Source organism: Oryctolagus cuniculus, chromosome 8, assembly GCF_051225735.1.
Source record: "Oryctolagus cuniculus isolate XC-2025 breed Fujian yellow rabbit chromosome 8, ASM5122573v1, whole genome shotgun sequence".
NCBI lineage: Eukaryota > Metazoa > Chordata > Mammalia > Lagomorpha > Leporidae > Oryctolagus > Oryctolagus cuniculus.
The window spans coordinates 107,774,983-107,801,639 of NC_142874.1; the positions used below are offsets into that span (position 1 = coordinate 107,774,983).

The window sequence follows — 26,657 nt, forward strand, 5'->3', positions numbered from 1 at the left end:
ATGGACTTCAAAATAGTTTTGCACCAAATTAAACTTATCTTAATTCAATTTTTCCAGAAGTCTGTTAAAGTACCTTCATATACACAAACAGAAAATCTAAATCAAGGCTGCACACTAAAATCAACTGGGGAAACTTAAAAAATAAGAAGAGCAATTCCTGGTTCCTAACCTAGGCAATTCAGATTTAATTGGAGTGGGCTGGAACACTGCCATTGGGGTTTTCTATTTGTTTTTTAATAACCTAGGCAATTCTAATATGCTTCCAGGGTTCACAACCTCTATGGCAACATTATCCACTTAATAGAGATGAATCATTGGTATTTTTGCTAAATTATTTCCCCTCTTCCCAATCTAAGTCAAGCCTTTATCAAGAAATTGCACGACAACTTATTCTTCCAGAAATTTTATTTTTAAGTTGTCTTCGTTCCCCAGGATACTTCCAATTGTGTTTGGCTCTCTTTACCACTAAGTAATTCTCCATACTAGCAGTGCTTGCGAGTATCTCCAGTTCCTGTCTCCTCCTGGACATGAGAGGATTAAATGTGCCAGCCCCTTTGATGTTCACTGTGGTCATCTGACTTGCTTTATCCAGTGAAATGTGAGCAGAAATCATCCATGTGCATTCTAGGCAAAAGCACTTGAGAGCTAGTGTATGGTTTTCCATGCCCACTTTTCTTGTCACCACAAACCCTGAAGCTCTATGTGAATGTGGTAGCGTTCAAAGGTGTTGGTTCTCCATCATCCTGAACCCCAGAGGAGACTGCAATGAGCCGTGGAGCAAGATGGAGAAATCAACTTTCATTTCATTAAGCCACTGAGTTTTAGCATTATTTGTCACCATAGTGATAGACTTACCTCTACCTTTTCCTCTCGTGCCCTAAAATAAATAGCTCTTGTACCCACCACCTCTAAATTCCAACTTTGGCTCTACAGCACTGGTTCTTGGCTCTAGATGCACATCAATTGAAAACACCCTGATGGGGATTCCAATTCAATCCCATCGAGGTGGCATGTACCAATGCCATCTCACTGTTCCAGGTGATCAGTTTCAGTTCACAGTTGGTCATGGTGAAGGGACTGGGAGTCAAAGGGAGCACATAGACAAGTCTAGTACCTGCTAACGCTAACTGATGGAGTAAATAAAGGGGAGAGTGATCCAACATGGGAAGTGAGAATCTCAGCAGACTCATAGAATGGCAGATGTCCTAAATAGCACTCTGGCCTCAGAATCAGCCCTAAAGGCATTCGGAGCTGGCTGAAAAGCTCATGAGAGTATTTCAGGCATGGAAAGCCAAGACACTCTGGCAAAAGATCTCTGCGAGTGAGATCCCAGTGGAAAGAACAGGCCATCAAAGAAGGAGGTACCTTTCTCTGAAGGGAGGAGAGAACCTCCACTTTGACTATGAGCTTGTCTAAACAAGATAAGAATCGGAGAACTCAGAGGGCTTCCATAGCCTTGGAAACTCATGACTGGAGCATAGGGAGATTACTGATGCCATAGACAAGAGTGTCAATTGGTAAAGTCAACAACAGGAGTCACTGTGCACTTACTCCTCATGTAGGATCCCTATCCTTAATGTGCTGTACATTGAGATTTAATGCTATAACGAGTACTCAAACAATATATTTCACTTTGTGTTTCTATGGGGGGTGCAAACTGTTGAAATCCTTACTTAATGCATACTAAACTGATCCTCTGTAAAAAAAAAAAAAAAAAAAAAAAAAAGAAATTATCAATTCCCAACTTGACTCTCACTGGGATTAAACATGACAATAGGTCTGCTCTGATTTCATCATCATTTTAAAAAATCATCTATTATTTTTCACTTTATGTTTCTGTGTGGGAGCAAACTGTTGAAATCCATACTTAATGTATACTAAGCTGATCTTCTGTATATTAAGATAATCGAAAATGAATCTTGATGTGAATGGAAGGGGAGAGGGAGTGGGAAAGGGGAGGGTTGTGGGTGGGAGGGACGGTATGGGGGGAAAGCCATTGTAATCCATAAGTCATACTTTGGAAATTTATATGCATTAAATAAAAGTTTAAAAAAAAAAAAAAAAAAAAAAACACCCTGATGGGAGTGAGTAGTTAGCCTAGGATACTCACATTTCACATTGGAAGGCCTGAGTTCTTTTCCTGGCTCCAGCTCCCAATTCCAGTTTCCTGACAAAGCAGGTTGTGGAAAGCAGTAGGTGATGGGTCAAGTAATTGGATCCCTACCACCCACCTGGGAGTCCTGGATTAAGGTCTTGGCTCCTAACTTCAGCTCAGCGGTTGAAGGCACTTGAGGAGTAAGCCTCACTCTCTCTCTTTCTCTCTCTCTCTCTATCCCTTTCTCTCTCCCACCCCCTCCCCCGTGTGTGTGTGTGTGTGTGTGCACATGTGTGTGTGTCTCTCTGTGTACTTGACCTTCAAATAAAATTTTTAAAAACAAGAACAACAAAAATCCCAACGCCCAAATCCATTCTAAACCAATCAAATATGTTTCTTTGGATGAAAGCTACCACTGTTATGTTTTTAATACACCCCACACAGGGCCAGTATTATGGAGCAGCAAGATAAGTAGATGCTTTCAATGCACGCGTCCCATATCAGAGTGCAGATTGGGGTCTTGGCTGCTCCATTTCCAACACAGCTTCTTCTTGATGCAGCTGAGAAGACAGAATAAGATGGCCCATGTGCCCTGCTACCCATCAGAGAGATCCAGTTGGAGTTCCTGGCTCCTGACTTAAGGACTACTGTTAGTAATGGGGCAGTCAGGAATGTGTTAAACTTCCTGTTATGAGTAAGCCCCAAAGATCACAACATACTTTCTGTTGGTAACAGCTATTCCTGCTTGCACGGACTTTGAAGTGACTCAGTTTCCTCTACGGATGCGAGACTGGCTCAAGAATATCCTCATGCAGCTGTATGAACCTAACCCTGAACACCCTGGATATCTCAACGAGAAGCAGAGAAACAAAGTAAGTTACCCATGAGTCCGATACCAAGTGTCTATCTACACAGCCACATGGAAAACACTGTGCTGGGGTGGGAGGGCTCCTACTCCTCCACTGTGCCTCCTTGCACCTCGTGGGTTAACAGAATAACTGTGGCCACCATTCTGACAAGGCTTGGGACACTGTCAAACCACCTCATTTCTATGAAAAAAGCAGTAGCCTGAATTTAAATAGAAAAAAAAATAAAGGATGGAGTATGCCAATGGGTGAAAGAACAGAATTTTAACTAACTAAACAACAATTTTGCCAGTTGGTTTAGCCCTTTCCCTTTTTTTAAGATTTATTTATTTTGGCCGGCGCCATGGCTCAATAGGCTAATCCTCCGCCTTGCAGCGCCGGCACACCGGGTTCTAGTCCCAGTTGGGGTACCGGATTCTGTCCCGGTTGCCCCTCTTCCAGGCCAGCTCTCTGTTGTGGCCAGGGAGTGCAGTGGAGGATGGCCCAGGTCCTTGGGCCCTGCACCCGCATGGGAGACCAAGAGAAGCACCTGGCTCCTGGCTTCGGATCAGCGCAATGCGCCGGCTGCAGCATGCCGGCCGTGGCAGCCATTGGAGGGTGAACCAACGGCAAAAAAAAAGGAAGACCTTTCTCTCTGTCTCTCTCTCTCTCACGGTCCACTCTGCCTATCAAAAATAAAAAAAAAAAAAAGATTTATTTATTTGAAAGTCAGAGTTACACAGAGAAGGAAGGAGAGGCAGAGAGAGAGGTCTTCCATCTGCTGGCTCACTTCCCAATTGGCCGCAACGGCCGGAGCTGAGCTGAGCTGAGGCCAGGAGCCAGGAGCTACTTCCAGGTCTCCCACATGGGTGCAGGGGCCCATCTTCTACTGTTTTCCCAGGCCATAGCAAAGAGCTGGATCAGAAGTGGAGCAGCTGGGACTCAAACCGGTGCCCATATGGGATGCCGGCACTGCAGGTGGTGGCATTACCTGCTAGGCCACAGCACTGGCCCCAAGCCCCTTTCATTAAAACCATCTCATAGCTTTAAGGAATGCTGTGTGAGCATTACTTAGTTTAAAAAAATCAAAAAAGACTTCAATTTCCTCTGAAAACCACAGATTCCTTACAATAGCTGTTATTTTATGTAGGCATAAGAAAGTATGAAGTATGGATTAGAAGACACTTAATTTGGTCACACCTGATGCCCTGGGCTTATTTTCCTCTGTCATTTTACTGCTATGTTTCAAGTGAAGCTTAGAAAGGGATAATTCCATTATGCTTGTCTGATGCTGTGATAATCTGTCTTCCTAATTTTAGGTCAAGAAAATCTACCTGGATGAAAAGAGACTCTTGGCTGGGGACCATCCCATTGACCTTCTTTTAAGGGACTTCAAGAAAAACTACCACATGTATGTGTATCCTGTGCACTGGCAGTTTAGTGAACTTGACCAGCATCCTATGGACAGGTAAAAATTGCTCACTCTGCCATCAAGAGGCCATCTCTGCAACCTGATGCCTATATAACTATGCAAAAGGGAAATCTAAACAGAGCTGGGAAATTTCTCAGTCCAATTTTAGAACGCTGAAGTGCCAAACAAATGTGGATAGAAACCTAAACCCAAAAAATGCTTTAAAAATAACAGACTATGAGTACAGCATAGCTCTCATGAGTTTACACATGAGAGCTCCGGCTCCCACAGAGACTCCCTTAACACTTTCTCATTCTTGATCCTAAATTCCTGAAATAATATGATTGGTCCAACTTGGCCTCATCTGGAACAACAGGTATAGCTCTTGAGTATGAACCAGATTGTACAAATGCAATTTCTGGATGCATCCCTATAAATTTAGGGAAGAGGGAAGATAAGATCGTTTCCAGTAAAGAATGAAACTTTATGAGCCAACAACCTAAAAGCTGTCAGCTTTATCCACATTAGTGTACTATTCATTTGCAACCCTGTGGAATAAAACAAAATGTTCTTGGTGATCCTAAGAGTTAATGCTTCACATACAACATTACTCGGTTAATAGGCTGCTGTTCATTTCATTGCAGAGTCTTGACACATTCTGAGCTTGCTCCTCTGAGAGCATCTCTGGTGCCCATGGAACACTGCATAACCCGCTTCTTTGAGGAGTGTGACCCCAACAAGGATAAGCACATCACCCTGAAGGAGTGGGGCCACTGCTTTGGAATTAAAGAAGGTAAATGCACCACTAGCCAAAGGAGAGTGACATCCTCTTCCTCAGATAAGCCCTCAACCCTGCAGTCCTCATGGAGGGGTCCCTCAGTGTATTCAAACTGAAACCAGAGACAGAAAGGTGGTAGCATCCCAAATGGGATTCCCTTGGTACCCACGCTGTTATTATGAGGTCCTTTCCCATTGCCTTTATGACACTGCGTTTTCAGAGGCTGGCAAGGATGAATACGCATTGAGATCTCAGCAGATGGCTAAGTCTGAGACACCAACGTGAATCCAGAGAGCTGTACTAAGTCTCAGCTGGCTTTATATTCTTCCTGTTTTATACCTGTCCTTAACTGGGTATTGGGTCAAAATTTTCAAAATCATATGTGAAGAGTACTTCTGACAATGAGAGATGTCAGAAGACATCTTAAAATTCATTACTGACAGCTAAAGACTGGATCTTACGCCAACCCTTGTGCCCAGATACTTTAATCCACAGCTGACTGCAGCTTCAGTGATGGGCGTGCAGACATGGGCAGGGGACAAGGATCAGAGGGTTCTTTGTTTATCCATGCAATGGAGAAATTACAATGTAGATTTTATTAAATATATAAATTAAAATATAAATTTGTTGGGTTATATCTTCTTTTTAATTTTTATTTATTTGAAAGGCAAAACAGGGAAGAGAGATATAAAGAGACAGAGTGAGGGAGCAAGAGATCGATCTTCCATCCACTAGTTCACTCCCTAAATAATGGCAACACTCAGGACTGGGCCAGGCCAAAGCCAGCAGCTGGGATTTCCATCCTTGTCTCCCACATCCTTGGCAGGCGTCCAAAGACTTGGGCCATCTTTTGTTGCCTCTCAGGTGCATTAGCAGTTGCTGGATTGGAAGCAAAGTGGCCAGGACTCAAACCAGTGCTCCCATATGGAATATCGGCATCGTAAGAAGCAGCTGTACCACAACGCGGGTCCCTGGGTTATGTCTCAATCTCCTTCCTTTTATTTTCCTAAGTTAGAGTTGACTTTTTACAAGCAAGCATGTTTTTGAAAAATCAAGATATTAAAAATGCCCCCACGCCGGCGTCGTGGCTCACTAGGCTAATCCTCCGCCTTGAGGTGCCGGCACACGAGGTTCTAGTCCCGGTTGGGGTGCCGGATTCTGTCCCGGTTGCCCCTCTTCCAGGCCAGCTCTCTGCTGTGGCCAGGGAGTGCAGTGGAGGATGACCCAGGACCTTGAGCCCTGCACCCACATGGGAGACCAGGAGAAGCACCTGGCTCCTGGCTTCAAATCAGCGTGGTGCACCGGCCACAGCAGCCATTGGAGGGTGAACCAACAGTAAAGGAAGACCTTTCTCTCTGTCTCTCTCTCTCACTGTCCACTCTTCCTATCAAATAAACAAAAAATTCCCCAAAAGCGAGCATTCAAAACTGCTCACAGAATGTAAGTCAACAATGACCATCAAATCTCTACATCAGAGATACGTTTATGACATACATGTGAGATGAATATGCAGCAGTAAAGAAAAACAAGTTAATCAAAGATCAGAATTTCTCAAAAAGAGGTAACGTGTGTGATCTTCACTTTAAAAATATTCTTCATGCAAATGTACAATCCCTTTGTAGTAGAAAGAACTGAAGGTAGGAGGACTTAGGCATTTGATAAATAGGTAACTCAAAATGGTTAGTGTTTTCCTCTATAATATTATTCTGTGAAACAAGCACAATGATAACAAGCAAAATAAAAAAGAACTATTTTTTTTTAAAGATTTATTTTATTTATTTGAAAGTCAGTGTTACACAGAGAGAGGAGAACCAGAGAGAGGGAGAGGTCTTCCATCTGTTGATTCAATCCCCAGAGGGTCACAATGGCCAGAGCTGTGCCAGTCCGAAGCCAGGAGCCAGGAGCTTCCTCTAGGTCTCCCACGCGGGTGCAGGGGCCCAAGGACTTGGGCCATCCTCCACTGCTTTCCCAGGCCATAGCAGAGAGCTGGATCGGAAGAGGAGCAGCTGAGACTAGAACCAGCGCCCATATGGGATGCGGGCGCTTCAGGCCAGGGCTTTAACCCACTGTGCCACAGCGCTAGCCCCAAAAGGGCTAATTCTGTAGGCACCTAGTTCTGGTTATTAGTTGTCAATTCTGAGTAACAAATGACCCACACTTAGCAGTGTAAAACCTCTCTCACAGTTTCCAAGCAGTTTTTTAATACAGATTTATTTATTTATTTATTTGAAAGTCAGAGTTGCACACACAGAGAGAGAGAGAGAGAGAGAGAGGGAGGGAGAGAGAGAGAGAGAGGTCTTCCATCCACTGGTTCACTCCCCAATTGGCCACAATGGCCGGAGCTGAGCCAATCCGAAGCCAGGAGCCAGGAGCTTCTTCCTGGTCTCCCATGCAGGTGCAGGGGCCCAAGGACTTGGGCCATCTTCCACTGCTTTCCCAGGCCATAGCAGAGAGCTGGATCGGAAGTGGAGCAGCGGGGACTTGAACCAGTGCCCATATGGGATGCCAGCACTGCTGGCAGTGACTTTAATCTGCTGTGCCACAGTGTCGGCCCGTCCAAGCAGTTTAAAATCTCTCTCACAGTTTCCAAGGTTCAGGAATCTGGATGGTTCTGTTGGTCACACTGGACAACCTTGCGACAGTGTGGGAGGAAAACATAAAAGGTAGGGGATCACTAGAGAACATCTTGGAAGATGGATACCATATACTATATGAACACTATTAGCACTAATATGAAATTAATAAGCTATTAAGAACCAGGCCCATACAAGGAACATCGATTTCCTTTCTAGTAAGTTTGTAGAATACAAAAATTACAAATATAAATTATTCTGCAAAAAAATCAAATATATCCTTAAAAATATTTAGCCTAGCAGTTAAGATGCCATATTCCATATTGAAGTTCCTGGGTTCAATTGTCAACTCTAGCTCCTGACTCTAACTTCCTGCTAATGCTGACCTTGGTGGGCAGCAGGTGACAGCTCAAGTAGTTGGGTCCCTGCTACTCAATTGGCAACCTAGATTGAGTTCCTAGCTCTGGTCTTCAGCCTAGTCCAGCCCTAGTCATTGTGGGTGTTAAGGGCATGAACCAGCAGAAGGCAGCTCTGTCTCCCTCTCTTTCTGTCCCTCAAATAAACCTATAACAAAAAAAAAAAAAAATGAACCATACCCAAGTACAGTTTTCCCCTAACCTGTGTGTGATCACCGAGAGGGAAGAACTTAGCCAGGATAGGAAATATTTATGCATGCTCTTTCATAGGGCATATGATTTTAAAAGACTCATAAGGGGGCTGGCACTGTCCCACAGCAGGTTAACGCCCTGGCCTGAAGTGCCAGCATCCCATATTGGAGCCAGTTCAAGTCCTGGCTGCTCCACTTCCAATCCAGCTCTCTGCTATGGCCTGAGAAAGCAGTAGAAGATGGCTCAAGTCCTTGGGTCTCTGCACCTGCGTGGGAGACCCAGCGGAAGCTCCTGGCTCCTGGCTTCAGATTGGCACAACTCTGGCCTATTGCGGCCACCTGGGGAGTGAACCATCGAATGGAAGACCTCTCTCTCTCTCTCTCCACCTCTGCCTCTCTGTAACTCTGCCTTTCAAATAAATAAATAAATCTTTTTTAAAAAAAAAAAGTCATAAAAAGACAAATTCGAACATAGATCATTCACTGAAGGAAGAAGGTTTTTTGCAAAATTTCTGGCAGCTCTTCAGCATGTAAGCTCACCCAGGCTCCATGCTGGGCAGCTGTCTGGGAGGAGCAGGAAGGGCTTAGGGTCCAGTGACTTGCAAAGCTAATAATAAGCTTGTTTGTGCACTGTGGTTTCGCCATCATCATGCTATTTTGAAGAAAGGAAGCAATTAAAACATAATAAGCCAATAAAGCAGATATTAGATATTCAATCAGAACAAGTAACAAAGTTACTGCTTTGATGCAGCTAGGAAAAACAAAAAATAAAATATCTATTTGTAAGTACACCCTTCCTTCCCTCAGGGCTGAGAAATCCACAGAAAGAGAAGATAAATGTTAGCCAGTGTTTTCCTGAATTTTAACTGCCTGTGATCTGAACTGGGTGTACTAAAATATTCCAGATCTGTCATGAACCACCCATGTCAATTGGGGCATGCCACCTAGTTTCAGTGAATTTCATTTTTCCTCATCTGTAAAAACAGAGCTCATTTGAGAGGTATAATAGTCTTCATTTATTCAGTGTCCATGACATTGACATATAGTCATCTTAATCTTTAGGAAAACCTTCCAAGTGGTACTAACGAGGTAAACAAGTCAGATCGTGTAGGTCTTACTTAGCCAATTGTAGACATTAACTAAGAAGTCTGGAGACCACCAAACAAGAAATGATTCGCCTGGGTTTGCACTTAACATTCCTCTGGTTACACTGTGGGGAGGCCAGGGAACATTAAGAAGATGTCTTAGTTAATCCAGGCAAGAGTTGATGAGAACTTGAACTTGGAGAGTGACCATGGGGGGGGGGATAACATATCCAAGATGTATTTAAAAACATAATCCTCCTCAAGACGTTTAGCAAGCAGCAGTAAGAAGGCAATATTTGACAGGAAATCTGTTGGGGTTGGGAGAAGACAGGTGACAGCCTGAGAGAAAGAGAAGTACTATGCCTAAGTTCCTGGCTCTGGAGAGGCAAGGAAAATAGAAAGGCCTTCCAGTAAGGTAGAAAACACAGACTAGATGTAGATCTGGGAAAAGGGACAAATTCCATTTTGGATAAGAACCCTGAAGTAGTTGGAAGGAAATGTAATGCTGGTAGCTGAATACATGAGTCGTCATTTCAAGACAGTATTAGAATTGAAATACCTATCTAGGGATTAGTAGCAGAAAGGAATGAATTCTCCAAGGAAAATGTGTTGAGTTACATGGAAAAGGATCTAGGGTCACATGGAAAGAGATCTAGAAAACATAGAGAGTTGGATAGAAAGGAAGGAGGGGAATGAGAAGACTTGGCTGAAATGAAGAAAGAAACCTAGAATAGCACCATATCAAAGGAGGGTTTTCAAAGAGGAGAGATATCAACAGTGTCAGAAACTGCTGAGATGTCAAGACAGATAAGGCTGCCAATTGTTCACCGGATGTAGGGAGATAAGAATATCCTGGGTGGCTTTGAGAAGAGCAGTTTTTGGTGAAGTAGGGTAGGAGCTCCATTCTACTGGTTGAGAATGAACAGCAGAGGAGAAAGAGTAAAGAGTGAATGTGTGAAAGCAAGAAAGAGCTAGAGGTGCGTACAGAGTTGAGGAAGCATTTTTGAGAATAAGAGTCTTGAGCACTCCATTCGTTTATTCATTCATTCATTCATAAACTTAACCAATCTTTAGTGATGGGCTGCATGGCGGCAGGCACTGTTCCAAAGCCTGTATACACAGCCTCTAAAGGCTAATGGGAGGGCCTCAATGTTAAAAAAAAAAAAAAAAAGGAAAGGAAAGGTTAACAATATAATATAAGAGAGAAACTCTTGAGAAGGTGAGAAGAGATCTTGAGCACAGGTAGATGAATTAGCCTTAAGGTCAACGGGAAGGATTTCTTTGATCCAAATAACAGGAGGAAGTAAAGAAATATGTGTGCAAATATAAGCAAATTTTAAGTAATGAAATGATTATCACCATTTTACAAATGCAACTAGTAGACAAAATAAAACATCAAAGTCCAGGATCTTGCCCACCTCTGGGCAAGATGAAGACTTATTTTGTCAAGAAAATTACCTGGTGCCCCAGATAGGGTGATAATTTAGTATGCTTCCAATTCATCTGTTTTAGACAGTTGTTTAACAGTTACTGAGTTAGTGTTGGTCATATGGATAAGGAGTGGTCTTATATCCACATGAGGTTGCTGTGAAGACATAGGTATGGCAAGGCATTCTCTGGCAGCTCACTTGGAAACATGATTTAAATGGCCCTACATTATTATTTATTTCTGTTACATTTTAGCTTCCCTGACGGATGAGTAGAGGTGGCATTCCTTGGCTGGGCCTCCCTTTAACCTTTTCTAGATCTGTCAATGGATCTCAGCCCTGCATCAGAATTACCTGCAAAGCTTTCTTCATGTCTACATGCCCTTGGCCTAGGGACCCCCTAGTGATTCCGACTCCAAGGACAGGAGTGAAGCCTTAGGAAGACACACGTTTAAGAGTTCCTGGGTGATGTTGAGAATCACTACTGTGCTGCCTTATTAGATGGCTTCTCTAATCCCCCAAGTCCAACAATGTTTGTTTATGCTACTTCTTTGGCTTCTTTCTAAAAGTGTTTTATGTTTGTTTGTTTGTTTTGTTTTGTTTTGTTTTGCAGAAGACATAGATGAAAATCTCCTGTTTTGAAATAAGATTTGAAGGAATTCAAACTTTCCAGCATCTTCCTCTGTTCTAACTAGTTCTTCAATATATGTAGCTGTGATACTTGTGGGTATATATTTAGCAAAATGTTTGCATGTATGAAAAGACAATGAGAGTAATTCTTGATAACAGTATATGCACTTGACATTTAACATTAACTTTGGAAATAAAACTAAGTCAATATATGTAAAGTACTACATACTGTTTATGAACAGAAGTTTAGAGTAATTTCACTCTCTGCTCAACTTATAATTACTAATTATAAAACTTGCAAAAATAATGTGTTCATGTTGTCCATAATATCATGTGCACATCAAGAAAATGAAATATTGTTCTCTTGTGGTTAACATGTATTATTTTCAATATCTTAATATCCTAATAAAGAGTCCATAAAATCCAAATATTTATTCATTTACTTCCATTTATTTAAAAAATTAATGTGTGCAAGATCAACCCAATGTGTCCAAGATCAATAATATTTCATATTAAATTATAATTGTTCATCCTAGACATTACTCTTTTTTTTTGAAAGTATAATGAGTTTATTAAGTTTATTTTTTTTTTATCTTTTATTTAATGAGTATAAATTTCCAAAGTACGACTTATGGGTTACAATGGCTTCCCCCCCCATACCGTCCCTCCCACCCACAACCCTCCCCTTTCCCACTCCCTCTCCCCTTCCATTCACATCAAGATTCATTTTCGATTATCTTAATATACAGAAGATCAGCTTAGTATACCTTAAGTAAGGATTTCAACAGTTTGCTCCCACACAGAAACATAAAGTGAAAAATAATAGATGATTTTTTTTAAATGATGATGAAATCAGATCAGACCTATTGTCATGTTTAATCCCAGTGAGAGTCAAGATGGGAATTGATAATTTCTTTTTTTTTTTTTTACAGAAGATCAGTTTAGTGTACATTAAGTAAAGATTTCAATCGTTTGCACCCCCATAGAAACACAAAGTGAAATATACTGTTTGAGTACTCGTTATAGCATTAAGCCTCAGTGTACAGCACATTAAGGACAGAGATCCTACATGAGGAGTAAGTGCACAGTGACTCCTGTTGTTGACTTTACAAATTGACACTCCTGTTTATGGCATCAGTAATCTCCCTATGCACCAGTCATGAGTTTCCAAGGCTATGGAAGCCCCTTGAGTTCTCCGACTCTTATCTTATTTAGACAAGGTCATAGTCAAAGTGGAGGTTCTCTCCTCCCTTCAGAGAAAGGCACCTCCCTCTTTGAAGACCTGTTCTTTCCACTGGGATCTCACTCACAGAGATCTTTTTGCCAGAGTGTCTTGGCTTTCCATGCCTGAAATACTCTCATGGGCTTTTCAGCCAGATCCGAGTGCCTTTAGGGCTGATTCTGAGGCCAGAGTGCTATTTAGGACATCTGCCATTCTATGAGTCTGCTGAGTATCTCACTTCCCATGTTGGATCACTCTCCCCTTTATTTATTCTATCGGTTAGTGTTAGCATATACTAGACTTGTTTATGTGCTCCCTTTGACTCTTAGTCCTTTCATTATGATCAATTGTGAACTGAAATTGATCACTTGGAATAGTGAGATGGCATTGGCACATGCCACCTTGATGGGATTGAATTGGAATCCCCTGGTATGTTTCCAACTCTACCAATTGGGGCAAGTCAGCCCGAGCATGCCCCAAATTATACATCTCTTCCCTCTCTTATTCCCACTTTTATGTTTAACAGGGATCACATTTCAGTTAATTTTCAACACTTAAGAATAACTGTGTGATAATTACAGAATTAAACCAGTCATATTAAGTAGAACAGACAAAAAAAAAAATACTATGAGGGATAATGTAGTAAGTTGCTAGACATTACTCTTAAAAGCAAAAATGTTAGCATGGTTGTTTAGAGAAAAGAATGCAAAAAATTTTCCATGGGAAACATTCACTTGTAAAATATTAGCAGCTCATGAATGTCCTTTGTTGTTATATAGTTTTAAACAGAAAAATGGAATTCAAGGGCTTTTCAGAAAAATTCTATATCAAATGTGGATGACTGTGCACTGCTTGATTCAACTTGTAGCTTTTGTGTCCTGTTGTGTGTTAGGGGAGAGGAAAGTTGTGAAAAACTCTATTTCATTCTCTCAACATAAACATAAAGTCAAGGTCACACAGATGGATGGAGAATCTTGTTGTCCAATGACTTGAGAGAGAAATATTACTACTACAAAGTGATAGCAGAAGAAGGTGTCATAATAGAAAATTTATGTTTCATTGGTGCTCTTCTTCAGTAACTATTAGAGTAAAAGCTAGACCAAAAAAGTACAAAAGACATTCTAATAGTAGTTTCCCAAGGTCTGAAGTAAGGCAATAAGAGAATCTGTCACCATTTTTTTGTAACACTTACAAGAGTTGGATAAAAATGATTTTTTACATACTTCCCTAACTGAAATGGAAGATATCAATGCAATTGTCTTTATTTTTTCAATCAAAAGTTTGATGTTGTTCTTAAAAGCCTTACCTCTGATGGTCACCGAATGTGCCCAAGGACTTGTATATGGACAACACTTCAGGGAGAGTTTCTTTTTTTTTTTTTTTTTTTTTTTTTTTTTTTTTTTTGACAGGCAGAGTGGACAGTGAGAGAGAGAGACAGAGAGAAAGGTCTTCCTTTTGCCGTTGGTTCACCCTCCAATGGCCGCCGCGGCCGGCGCGCTGCGGCCGGCGCACCGCGCTGATCCGATGGCAGGAGCCAGGAGCCAGGTGCTTTTCCTGGTCTCCCATGGGGTGCAGGGCCCAAGCACCTGGGCCATCCTCCACTGCATTCCCTGGCCATAGCAGAGAGCTGGCCTGGAAGAGGGGCAACCGGGACAGAATCCGATGCCCCGACCGGGACTAGAACCCGGTGTGCCGGCGCCGCAAGGCGGAGGATTAGCCTAGTGAGCCGCGGCGCCGGCCTCAGGGAGAGTTTCTTTCCGATCAGAATAATCTGTGATTACTTCAAAATTATATTTTTTGTCTCTTTTCTTAGCTCAATAACTTGTTTTTACTCAAAACGATATCATATCATGTCCTTTTTAATTAAATTCAACTTTATTAATCAAAATCCTAATATTATTCATGACTTTTCCTACTAGAAAAAAAATTTTAGAAATTATTCCAAATTTCAGAAGTTTTTTTAAAGATTTATTTATTTATTTGAAAGTTACAGTTAGCGAGAAAGAGGGAGACACAGAGATAGAGATCTTCCATCCTCTGGCATACTCCCCAGATGGCTGCAAATGCCAGGACTGGGCTAGGTTGAGGTCAGGAGACAGGAGCTTTTTCCAGGTCTCCAATGTGGGTGCAAGGGCCCAGTCACTTGGGCCATCCTCCACAGCTTTTCCCAGGCAATTAGCAAGGAGCTGGATTGGAAATGGAGCAGCCAGGACTGGAACAAGTGCCTATATGGGATGCCGGTGTCTAGGCAGCGGCTTAACTCACTATGTCAGAACACTGTTCCTAAGAGTATTTTTATGCATGGATAAAAGAAAGGTCTTAAGTAATTAGAAACCCAGCTATTGGGTGAATGAAATTATGTTTGGTGGTATTAATTTTAATTAGACTTCTTTCACCTTCAGGCAGCTTTTAAAAACATTTTAAAATAGTGAAAAGTGACTTTAATGACAAGGATACCACATAAATATTTATTAAATGTTTTCATTTGAAAATAATTTTCACTTTAAAATGAAAAAAATTATTTAATAATGGAAATTTAGGGGCCGGCACCGTGGCTCACTAGGCTAATCCTCCACCTTGCAGCGCCGGCACACCGGGTTCTAGTCCCCGTCGGGGCGCCAGATTCTGTCCCGGTTGCCCCTCTTCCAGGCCAGCCCTCTGCTGTGGCCAGGGAGTGCAGTGGAGGATGGCCCAAGTGCTTGGGCCCTGCACCCCATGGGAGACCAGGAGAAGCACCTGGCTCCTGCCATCGGATCAGCGCAGTGCGCCGGCCACAGCGGCCATTGGAGGGTGAACCAACGGCAAAGGAAGACCTTTCTCCATCTCTCTCTCTCACTGTCCACTCTGCCTGTCCAAAAAAAAAAAAAAAAGAAAAGAAAAGAAAGAAAGAAATTTAGGGGCAAAAATTTAGCACAGTGGTTAAGTCACTGCTTGGAACACCCACATCTCCCATTGGAGTGCCTGCTTTGAATCCCAGGTCCTCCACTTCTGGTCCAACTTTCCACTATGGCTAATGCACACCCAGAGAAGCAGCAGATGCCTGCTCAAGTACCTGGGTCTGTGCCACACATGGGGGAAACTAGACTGAGTCCCAGGCTCCACGCTTCAGCCTGGCACAGCCCCGTCTGTTGCAGGCATATGGGGAGTGGTCCATGGATGGAATATTCTCTCTCTCTCTCCCTCTCTCTCTCTCTCTCTCAAATAAAACGAAAATAATAGTTTTAAATAATTGAAATTTTGTACCTTAAGTCTCTTCCTTAGGGGGCTGATGCTGTGACAGCGGGTTAAGGTGCTACTTGCAATCCTGGCATCGCATTTGGGCACTGGTTGGAAACCCAGCTGCTCTGCTTCCATCCAGCTTCCTGCTAACATATCTGGGAAAGCAGCAGAAGAAGGGCCAGTCCTTGGGCCCCTTCCACCCACGCAGGAGACCAGGATGGAGTTCCTGGCTCCTTGTTTCAGCGTGGCCCAGCTCTGACTGTTGCACCCATTCGGGGAGCGAACCGCAGATGGAAGATCTCTTTCTCGGTTTCTTCATCTCTGGCACTCTGGCTTTCAAATACAGTAAATAAGTAAATAAGCTTTCCTTTACAATAAATAAGTAAATATTTAAAAATTATTTTCCATCACTTAGAGCTCCCACGTGTATAACGATGATATACTGAAGAAGCATTTTAATATCCTTGGTGGTCATAATTTTTAATTGTAGGTTATTTGTGATAGATACTAATCCAACCAAGGAGAAGTTACTTTCTTAGTAGTCAGTCTGTAAGCTGATCTCTGTATAACTGAGATTTAGACATTAGAGTTTCTAGTCTGAAACCAATTATGTAGTTTAGCTTTGAATTCTGTGACTCATATTACCCATGACCACAAAGGCATTAGTGATATGGCTTAAATATTAGATGGGCATAAGGACTGGAGATCACACTGCTCCTTGAATTTGTTGCTCCGAGGGCCATTTCAAGCAAAGGTAATTAAACAGCTATACGTATAATTTACTAGTTAAAGAATGTAAGATATTCTTGTGTTGGATAATTTAATGATTACTTCCACTTATCAAGGAAAAAAGAAAACCAGGCGTTTGAATACAGAAAAGGAAAAAAACATAAAGAAAAAACATGAAAAATGAAGGGAAAGAGGATAAGTTGGCTAAATTCTAAGATAAACTAGAATTGAGTTTAAGTATATATGAAACAGCTCAAGAATAATTAGATAAATATTTAATTTGCCTCATATAGTAGAGATATCTTAATAAGAAAATGATGAAGTTTCTTTTTCCCCAAATCCAATTCCAGAGCACAGTGATCTTGTTTGAAACTTACAAGGTAATTCATCTGAACTAAATGTGATTTTAAGAACAGAAAAAGATTTATATGTAGAACCAACAGGTCCATAAAGATCACATAAATTTCTTTTATTGAATTTACTTATACTGTATCTATTCTCTACCAACCAATTTTACCTTACAGAATTTTTCCTTTACAATTTCCTTCCTGAAAAACTATAATTGCCAATAACAGCATCCAGACCACAGGGAGACCTAGCAGGGCTCAGAGATGCGAGCACCTGGAGGATTTATTCACATATCACAGAGAAATCTTGGGTTAGCCAGTAGGGATCATTTCCCAATAGTAAGCATGACGCAGCCTGTGGTTGGCGATTACAGTCTTAAGCATAGATTGAACTGTAAGGTTATCAGGATGATCTGGAAGCTCATACTGGAGCCAAAGAGTGCACTTCTCATCTAAACACATTAGATGTTATTTTGTAGACTTACCAAACCTGAATTGGAAAGCAGGCTTTAGTCTGTCTCCTATTTCAACACTTCTAACTCAACAATCTATTTACAATGAAATAAGATGGGGGGGGGGGGGTTTGTCAGGTGTTGCTAGAAACGATCTCTTAACCCTTCAATTCCAGGCTCAACCTTCAGGATGAAATTTCTCATCTTGGCTGGCCTTCTGGGCATGGCCACTGCTCCGCCCATCCCTGTGAGTACTCCCTTCTCAGCTGTCAGCTCAATTTCAACTTAAGAGGCACAGTATTTTTGTGCTAGTCAGCACTTTATGTTTTCATTTCATAAGAAAAGAAAGTAGAATCAAGGAAAGTCGTGGCATTGGGGAATAGCCATTCTTCCTCAGTCCAAGGCTCTTCCCAGTCCACATCTCAGCTCCATGCACTACTTTACCAGCAGTGTGACACTGAGCAAGGAGCTATTCTATGGTTTCCAGGTCTATAAAAAGAATAAGAGCAACTTAGAGGTGTGTGAAGATGATAAAAATGCACCTCAAATTCTGAAACATGGGAAGCTCTCAACATACTTGGCAGTACAGAACTAGCATTCTGCAGTAACTGAGGTCTCAATTAAGCAGTTTGAGTTGAGCTTCATCTACAATACCCAGCCCCAGACCATCTTGGGTTTTCTTTAAAGGCTGTTCTGGAGAAATGCTGACACCAAAGGATATTTCCTTTCAGATTTGATTTCATGGAAATGAAAATTTAAGACTACAACTGAGCCGGCGCTGTGGCTCACTAGGCTAATCCTCCACCTTGCGGCGCCAGCACACCGGGTTCTAGTCCCAGTTGGGGCACCGGATTCTGTCCTGGTTGCCCCTCTTCCAGGCCAGCTCTCTGCTGTGGCCAGGGAGTGCAGTGGAGGATGGCCTAAGTCCTTGGGCCCTGCACCCCATGGGAGACCAGGAGAAGCACCTGGCTCCTGGCTTCGGATCAGTGTGGTGCACCGGCCGCGGCGGCCATTGGAGGGTGAACCAACGGCAAAGGAAGACCTTTCTCTCTGTCTCTCTCTCTCACTGTCCACTCTGCCTGTCAGAAAAAAAAAAAAAAAATACAACTGGTTTTTGAGTCCCTCATATGGAAATATCCTGAAAGGCTTACATATAAAGTGTTGTTTTTGTTTTGTTTTGTTTTGTTTTTTTTTAACAGGCAGAGTGGACAGTGAGAGAGACAGAGACAAAGGTCTTCCTTTGCCGTTGGTTCACCCTCCAATGGCCGCCGCGGCCGGCGCGCTGCGGCCGGCGCACCACGTTGATCCGAAGCCAGGAGCCAGGTGCTTCTCCTGGTCTCCCATGGGGTGCAGGGCCCAAGGACTTAGGCCATCCTCCACTGCACTCCCAGGCCACAGCAGAGAGCTGGCCTGGAAGAGGGGCAACCAGGACAGAATCCGGCGCCCCGACCGGGACTAGAACCCGGTGTGCCGACGCCGCTAGGTGGAGGATTAGCCTATTGAGCTGCAGCGCCGGCCTACATATAAAGTTTTAAAAATTCAATTTTTAAAAACCAGCATCCATATTTAGTGCCCCTGGAAAACAAACAAGAAAAATTGTTTCTTTAGACCACTGTCCTTATTGCCCAAGTGGATAGTGTTGTAATTGTCTAAGGCTTCAGGCAATTTCTATTCACTTGTTCTTTTAAGATTATGATGCTCCTGTTTCCTGCAGTTTACATATTCCATTAATTCTAGTATATGCTTTTTTCATACTTAAGCATCTCTGAAATTGAGATGTGCCTTACAAACATGATGTGATAAAGTATTGAGCCAGTCTAACAACAGTGCTTCTCCTTTTTGGTAATAGATGAATAGTGTGTTTTACAATGATGGCATCTTAGAGTAATCCCCAAACACCATTAACTTCACTTTGCAGACCTCTGCCATCAATTGACTACAGCTGTGACTTCTGACATATAATGAGATCCATGAGTAGGATCTGTATTACGGTCTGAAAAGGAAGGACACCACTTAGGCAACAAACTCTCTCCTCTGCATATTTGTTAACAGAGGAGCTTCTAAAGGACACAAAGAGATTTCAAAATGTGTGTTTGGGGATAAAGAATATAAATTCACTCTTCCATATGCCTTTCATGTTTAATGCATACATGCTGAAAACTAAACCAAGAACACTTGATTTTCAGATTTCTTAAGGCATGAAACACATAATTAATCTTAAGAAGCACCTGGCAGCCATTTGAAGGGTGAACCAATGGAAAAAGGAAGACCTTTCTCTCTCTCTCTCTCTCTCTCTCTCTCTCTCTCTGTCTAACTCTGCCTGTCAAATTTTTTTTTTAATTTTAAAAAATTTTAAAAAAAGAAATGTAAAATAAAAGTATTCTTTGGATATAAGTTTAAAGTCAAGAAGAACTCAGTGTTCTAATTCTTTGAGCAAAATTATATTCAGCTTTTCCCTGTCACACATTCAACTGTGTTGCACTTCCGAGGTGAAGTTCCATCTCTGATGGGGCTAACGCTCAGCAGCGGCTTACTACCTATTCTCATTGAGAATAAAACCTCCCTTCAATGTGTAGTAGATCGTCATAGGCTGCTTTACCTTGTTGCTATTGTTTTACCAGCTTCAACAAGTTCCAGTGAACAGGTAAACGTCTACTTGTATTTTCACATGATGCATTCATTTGAAGTTTGCAGTCGTCTGTATGTCTAACATCGTGTCTCTCTCTACAGAGATTTACCTTTTACCCACCCCAAGTGCCACCGCTTTTTCCTCAGATCCCCTTGCCTCCCTCGCCACCACTGCCTCTGGTAAGCACCAGGGAGAGGAATCTCAAGCTGCGACGGTAGTTATTAGTTGGAAGATGGCTGAGAAATTTGCCAACTTTGGATACAGAAATGTGAGGTTTAAGAGGTCGCCAGGCATCAGCTGTTCACACTCGGCTCCCTGCAGAGCTGGTGGGAGAGTCAGCGAGTCCCCTCCAACCCGCTGCAACCTCTTCCAGAGCCTCTCTGTGCTTCTCTTCAAAACGCTGTTTGGGTTGAATTACTTGCGTTGACTGATAAGCCTAGGTACTCTTCATGAAGAGCATACAAATCTCTTTGTATGTCCATTCTTAATTAATTCTTAACCTCACTTCTTTCCTTTCAAAAGTTATTTTCCAGTTCTTTGGTCAAGCAACATAATTATCTGGCTCTTCTTGTGGACTCTCTCTAATCTCTCCTAATATCTGGATCCTTACAAATTTTTTTCAATGAGAGCCAGGCAATACTGAATACTCAGTAGAACTCCCTTTATATATAGCATGCTTGTGGTAAGAGACAGGTTGCATTCATTCAGCTAATACTTACTGAATGTCTACTACATAATAGGATAAACGATGAATGTTGAAAAAAAAAAAAAACAAAAAGCATGAGATGGGTTTACAGATCAGTCAAGGAAAAGAAATTCATAAATAAAAAATGCTGAGCAGCCTAGTAAGTGCTCCTGGATACACAAAAAAGCCAGCTCGGGCTGTAAGTCAAAAACTTTATAGAGGAATTGGTATTTGAACCAGGTCATGAAGGATGAGGAGTGAATGGAATATTCTAGGCAGAAGAACATTAAGTTGATGGATGGGTACAAACCCAAAAAGTACAGGGAGGAAGAATGACATAAAACAAGGCTGCAACACAGATTAGGGCCATGTATTAAGTGCAATGATGTTTTGAAAAGCGAACACTCATTTTAAAATACCACCGTGCTTCATTTGTTTAATTCCTTAAATATTCTTAATTAAAATGCAAACATGATTTGCATGACTTCATTTTTATATCTAAATGCATTAAACACTTCCTCTTATATTTGATTTCAAATTGCTTCTCTCAACTTTAAGTAGGTTCATGGGGATTTGTCATTAGTTACAGTCCTTGATGGGATCCTTCTTTCCCTTTCATGTTTTCACACATTTTAATTTTTAAGTACTTGCATTTATAATTAATTGTTAATCTTTTGGTTCTGGTTGCAGCCAGGTGCAACCAGAACCAAAGAATTTCAGGTGGCTGAAATTAAATCAGATTTGTTTTAAACTCATGCAAAATCCTGGAGTCTTGATTCATAATTAGAATCTAGTAATCACCATTAATACCTTCTATCTAAAATTGCATAATCTATGTGGAAATCAATAAAAAGGTTCACTAGTACTTGAAGTGATAATTTCCTACCACCAGGTGGCAGTATAGTTCTTAAAAGCAGGCAAAGAATAAAATTCTACCTTAGAGAAACTGTTGAAATTACAAGAACTGATGCTTAAGACAGATTCCTGAGCTGAAGGATTGAGCAAACAAAATAACCATACTTCTTGAAAGACAAAGAATTATATAAAACTCACTAGACTATCTATACCCTAAAAAGTGTTTTTATTGCTGTCCCTAGTGTTAGACACAGAATTGCACAACACCTGCCACATGGGTGGATGGACAAGTGGATGGATAACTGGTGAATGAATGAAGAAATCAGAAAAAGCCAAAAGAAAATGTTCATTTTCTTCTGTTCATCATTCACTCTCCCTTTTTTTTTTTTTTTTTTTTTTTTTTTTTTTTTTTTGTAGATTCCAATACCTTTACCTTTTCCTTATGATCCAAATCAGGTAATTATGTTTAAAGATTCCCTTAAGAAAGTATTTAAATTAATATAAAATAAAAACTGTAACTTTCTTTACATTTATTTGGAGAGGGATTTGATAAATAAGAATTAATCATTGATACTCTCTTTTGAGCACTATTAGTTATTGATACTGATTAATATAAAAACCCCATTTACCTTGAAAGCTGAATCATGTAAGACCTAAACTTCCAGTGATCATGTGAATAAACCCTGGGGAGCAGTAAGAAACCATCTGATTTGAAGTCAAGTAATCTGGAGAGGCAAGCCCCCAGTCAGTTGCCCAATATAAACTTGGAGTAATCTTAGACTCCTTTGAGCCTTCCCTTCTTCTAGAATACAGAAGAGGGAGAAGAGATGATTTAAAATTCCATTTCACCTCCAACATAGTATGCTTACATTAGCTATTAATAGGGGAGAAGTACATTCTAAGTAAAAATGTAATCTCTTCTACATGCTTTTAAACTAGACTTAAAGTTGGTCATGGTATAAACAGTATGTTTAAATTTTACTTTTGACCAAGTATTACTGAATTAGTGATAATTACATGAGATTGATTTCAGTCACAAAGCCAAAGAAAGGGGGAGAGAATATATTTTCCAAATGTTTACATGGTACTCCTATTACAATACAGGACATAACATTATTAAAGTTTCTTTATTCATAAAGTGATCCCAGAATATAGTATTTTTTCCAGCCTAGTAAGCATAGGTTTAATGATTTTTCATGAACTCCTTGCCGCACCTATAGACCACAAAGAAAAATAAAGACTATGTCTCCAGAGACAGGTTTGTAGGGGGAGGAAGAGCACATGAAGTATAAGTGAATATGAATCCTGGTGGGATTTTAGAAATGCTAACCACTATAAAAAGTATCTTTTCACTTACAGGAGAGATAAGATGCTGAATTACATCTTCTTATTTGTGTTTCGTTTATTCTAGGCCCTGACACCTAATGATTTTATAGCGGTAAATATATTCTGCCCTATTAATTTATAAAGTTTGTAAAAATATTATTCAATATCCTATAAAATTATTGTCTTTATTAGTCTAATTCATTTGGACACAAAATTAAGCAGTGCTGTTAATGCAAAGCCAAACATATCAATGCATAGGAGTTCACATTCATTTACTCACTTCAGGCAAACTATAAATCAACAAAAAAATTTCTTCTAGCACTGATGAGACTGAGAGTATAGTCTCACCACCACACGTACCACCACCCAGTGTGCTTATCCGATCTCAGAAGCTAAGCTGGGTCCAGACTGATTAGAACTTAGCACAGTAATAGAAAAGAGTCAGGAGACTCAGGGTCACAAAGTAAATTTCTTTAGAAAAGACAAAATATATGTGATTATTTTTTCACAAGAATGAACATAATACATTAAAAATTATCAAATCTAGGCCAGCGCCATGGCTCAGTAGGCTAATCCTCTGCCTGCGGCGCCGGTACTCCAGGTTCTAGTCCCAGTTGGGGCGCTGGTTCTGTCCTGGTTGCTCCTCTTCCAGTCCAGCTCTCTGCTATGGCCCAGGAGTGCAGTGGAGGATGGCCCAAGTCCTTGGGCCCTGCACCTGCATGGGAGACCAGGAGGAAGCACCTGGCTCCTGGCTTCAGATCGGCACAGCGCGCTGGCCGTAGTAGCCATTTTGGGGATGAACCAACGGAAGGAAGACCTTTCTCTCTGTCTCTCTCTCTCACTGTCTAACTCTGCCTGTCAAAAAAAATTATAAAATCTAAATCTCAACAGATGTTTTTAATGAATTACACATAATTCAATTTTTATGAGGTCCTTCATTGATAGCTAAGTTACAATCTTAGTTTATGAAAACAGGAAAAATGTTTGAAAAGTTTCAAAATTTAACACCAAAAAATTTCAGCTCTGGCTAAAACACAGTCTAAAATCAAGATCTCACAATAGAAAAATATTCAATCTAGGATTTTTTCTTTAAAATACCATTAACAAAATGGATCATTTTAGAACTGATAGTAGCTGAGAATCAGGAATATTTTGTAAAAACGTCAGAAAGTTAAAACCTTAATCATTTCTGTGACCAAGATAAATTTTTCAGGATTATTCAACAGACTGGCTAAAGGCAACCATCTTGAAGAATGTTTAAATGTCACAGAAAATTCAAACAGGAAGCTTTTGAACCTAATTAATCAGGAGTTTAAGAATTTTGCAAATTGCTAGTGCTCTTCTACACTCTACTGTTTAAGCAACATCATTAGCCCATTTCCAAAGGGAAAATCATTAAGCTTCTAGCATATTTCTAAATTTTTTTTTGAGGAAATGACCTTCAATGATTATTTACTGTTGATTCCAAAATTAGCCAGGTTCATCTTTACATCAAAACATCACTAAAACACTGGCGTATGAATGGAAAGCCTAGATTCTAATCTCATTTGTATGACATCTTCAAAATGCAGAAAACTTAAATAAAAGATGTTTACTTTTGAGTAAAAAAAGAAATTGAAATCCATTGGTTGACTGAGATAATCAAAGTCTGGCTGTAAAATCGAAATTAAAGTGTACTCAACTAGTCAATCAGGATTTGTTCGCAGAAATAGAAGCCGAAGCTGGCTGTTTCCTAAGTGTGACTTTACTTACAGGTTTCATACTTTTCTTACAAGGTGGGTACCTGCACTGAGTCAGGGTTAAATGAGAGATTTACATGTGGATGTCAATCACTTTGAAAATGGAAGAACATCTGGCTGTAGATAATGCTTGATTATTAAGGAATCAGAGTACACTCCTACACTCATTCCCATACTTTCCTGCCTATATGCAGGGAGAGGCAGACAATGGGTCTGGTCTTTCCACAATGGTCCTAAGAACTGAAACTGGCTCCTTCTTTAGGGATGGCCACCATTAGAGTTTGTTTAGTGGTTACCATTAGCTAAGTTACAGGGAACACTTCCTTGTTCACCATTAGAAATGTGATGAAAGGTCATGCTACCAGCTGCAGGTTGTCTTCACAGCAAGGACAGCACTCAGGGAGTTAGCTTCTAGTCACCATTTCACTCAAAAGTCCACAAATACAGATTTTTAATAGTATACATTTTCCATAGAGTTTTTTAAGATTTCCTCCCATACATTCAAATTAGCTGAGATCTCAGATAAAATGTATGAATTTATCTCCAATGTCCCTTCCATTGAAAATACTGACTTCATAGACATCTGACTCATTCGAATTACCACAGATTTTTAAAGCACTTTTGGCTACAACCTATCATGGAAAAGGATCCTGACAGAACTTACAGAATGGCCATGTCCACGTGAAGATGAGACCCTCCCCCTTTTTTTTCCTTCAGTGGTCCTAATGAAGGCAGGGAGCAGGAAAAGCATTCTAAGAACAAATAAACACCATCTAGCGGCATTATTTTTACCTAACTGCCAAGGCTGGGACAGGGCTTACCTTAAATATTCTTGCACACATTCTCAGACTGACAGCTCTGTAAGTACCATAGCCCACAACAGCCACGACTGGACTAGGCTGAAGTCAGAGTCTGGAACTCAATCCAGGTCTCTCCAGGACCCAAGCACTAGGTCCATCACCTGCTGCCTCCCAGGGTACACACTGCATGAAGTTGAATCAGAAGGAGAACCAGGACTCAAACCCAGCCAGAACAATATGGAATATGGTATCCTAAGCAGTGTCTTAACAGCTGCACAAAATGCCTGACTCCAGTAATTTTTTTTTTTAAAGATATGTTTATTTATTTGAAAGAGTTACAGAGAAAAGGGAGGGACAGAGAGAGATCTTCCATCCACCGGCTCACTCCTCCACATGGTGTCAAAGGCCATGGCTAGGCCAGGCCAAGGCCAGGAGCCAGGAACTTCTTCCAGGTCTTCCACCTGAGTAGAGGGGCCCAAGCATTTGGGCCATCTTCCACTGCTTTTTCCAAGCCATTGGCAGGGAGCTGGACCAGAAGTGGAGCAGCTGGGACATGAACCAGTGCCCCTATGGGGCAAGTGGTAGCTTTACCCACTACACAATGCTGACCCCCAGTGGGTTTATTAATCATTCAAATAAATGTTATAACTTTAAAATATATGGAAAACAGTTATAAGAAGAAAATACTTCTGTGAATGTAAATTAAGATAGTGCATCTTCATTTTAAAATCTTATACAAATAATAATAAAATTGGAATTTTCAATAAAAACAAAGATTGTCATATGTAAGATACTTTAACTTTCATTGTACTAAATTAAATTTTAAAATAAACCAATTGGGAGTACTGATCATTGATTTTTCTTCTTTTATAGTTAATAACTTCTATTTTGAACCAACTTGGGGTAAGCTTCTATTTTTTATACCGTAATGAACTATAAATTTATTATTGGGTTGAGTAAATACTTTTTTTTTATTTTCAGGGCCTTTTGGGGGTAAGATTTTATTTCCATGATTATACTGATAAAAGTAAGTGACACTCAATGCCAGAAAAGGTAAGGATAAATCTGAACTAGAAAAACACATAGCAGACTCAAACAAACTGATCTAGAACTCATGAGTCATAAACTCAATTCCCTCCATGATATTTAGATCAAAACTTCTGCAGATCTAAAAAAGCATTCTATTCATAATGCCCATTTTAT

The 26,657-nt window shown here is 40.8% G+C and overlaps 3 protein-coding genes across 6 annotated transcripts in view; 2 read left to right on the forward strand and 1 right to left on the reverse strand.

The window, feature by feature from the left end:
- Positions 1-11,879, forward strand: part of SPARCL1 (SPARC like 1) — a 45,537-nt gene extending 33,658 nt beyond the window's left edge. Inside the window, exons 8-11 of the mRNA XM_002717029.6 lie at positions 2,831-2,967; positions 4,260-4,408; positions 4,996-5,144; positions 11,435-11,879. Of these exons, the coding sequence (XP_002717075.3) occupies positions 2,831-2,967; positions 4,260-4,408; positions 4,996-5,144; positions 11,435-11,463 (464 nt within the window). The 3' untranslated portion in view covers positions 11,464-11,879. The remainder of the gene's footprint in view (positions 1-2,830; positions 2,968-4,259; positions 4,409-4,995; positions 5,145-11,434) is intronic.
- Positions 7,325-26,657, reverse strand: part of NUDT9 (nudix hydrolase 9) — a 54,436-nt gene continuing 35,103 nt past the window's right edge. For all 4 annotated transcript variants that reach the window (XM_089303101.1, XM_089303103.1, XM_089303100.1 and 1 more), the window contains one exon: positions 7,325-7,761. In XM_089303101.1, coding sequence (XP_089159227.1) covers positions 7,748-7,761 — 14 coding nt within the window. In that variant the 3' untranslated portion in view covers positions 7,325-7,747. The remainder of the gene's footprint in view (positions 7,762-26,657) is intronic.
- On the forward strand, positions 17,477-26,528 carry SCPPPQ1 (secretory calcium-binding phosphoprotein proline-glutamine rich 1). Its single transcript, XM_089303104.1, has 5 exons — positions 17,477-17,667; positions 20,151-20,228; positions 22,007-22,045; positions 23,001-23,027; positions 26,328-26,528. Exons 1-5 carry the CDS (start codon positions 17,611-17,613, stop codon positions 26,391-26,393), a joined length of 267 nt encoding a protein of 88 aa, XP_089159230.1. The 5' UTR covers positions 17,477-17,610; the 3' UTR covers positions 26,394-26,528.

Bases quoted from the DNA above. Each gene is read 5' to 3' on its own strand.
- SCPPPQ1 (XM_089303104.1), top strand. From the start codon at position 17,611: ATGAAATTTCTCATCTTGGCTGGCCTTCTGGGCATGGCCACTGCTCCG. The intron at 20,229-22,006 runs GTAAGCACCAGG...TTTTTTTTGTAG, and splicing joins CCTCGCCACCACTGCCTCTG to ATTCCAATACCTTTACCTTT. The intron at 22,046-23,000 runs GTAATTATGTTT...CGTTTATTCTAG, and splicing joins TTCCTTATGATCCAAATCAG to GCCCTGACACCTAATGATTT.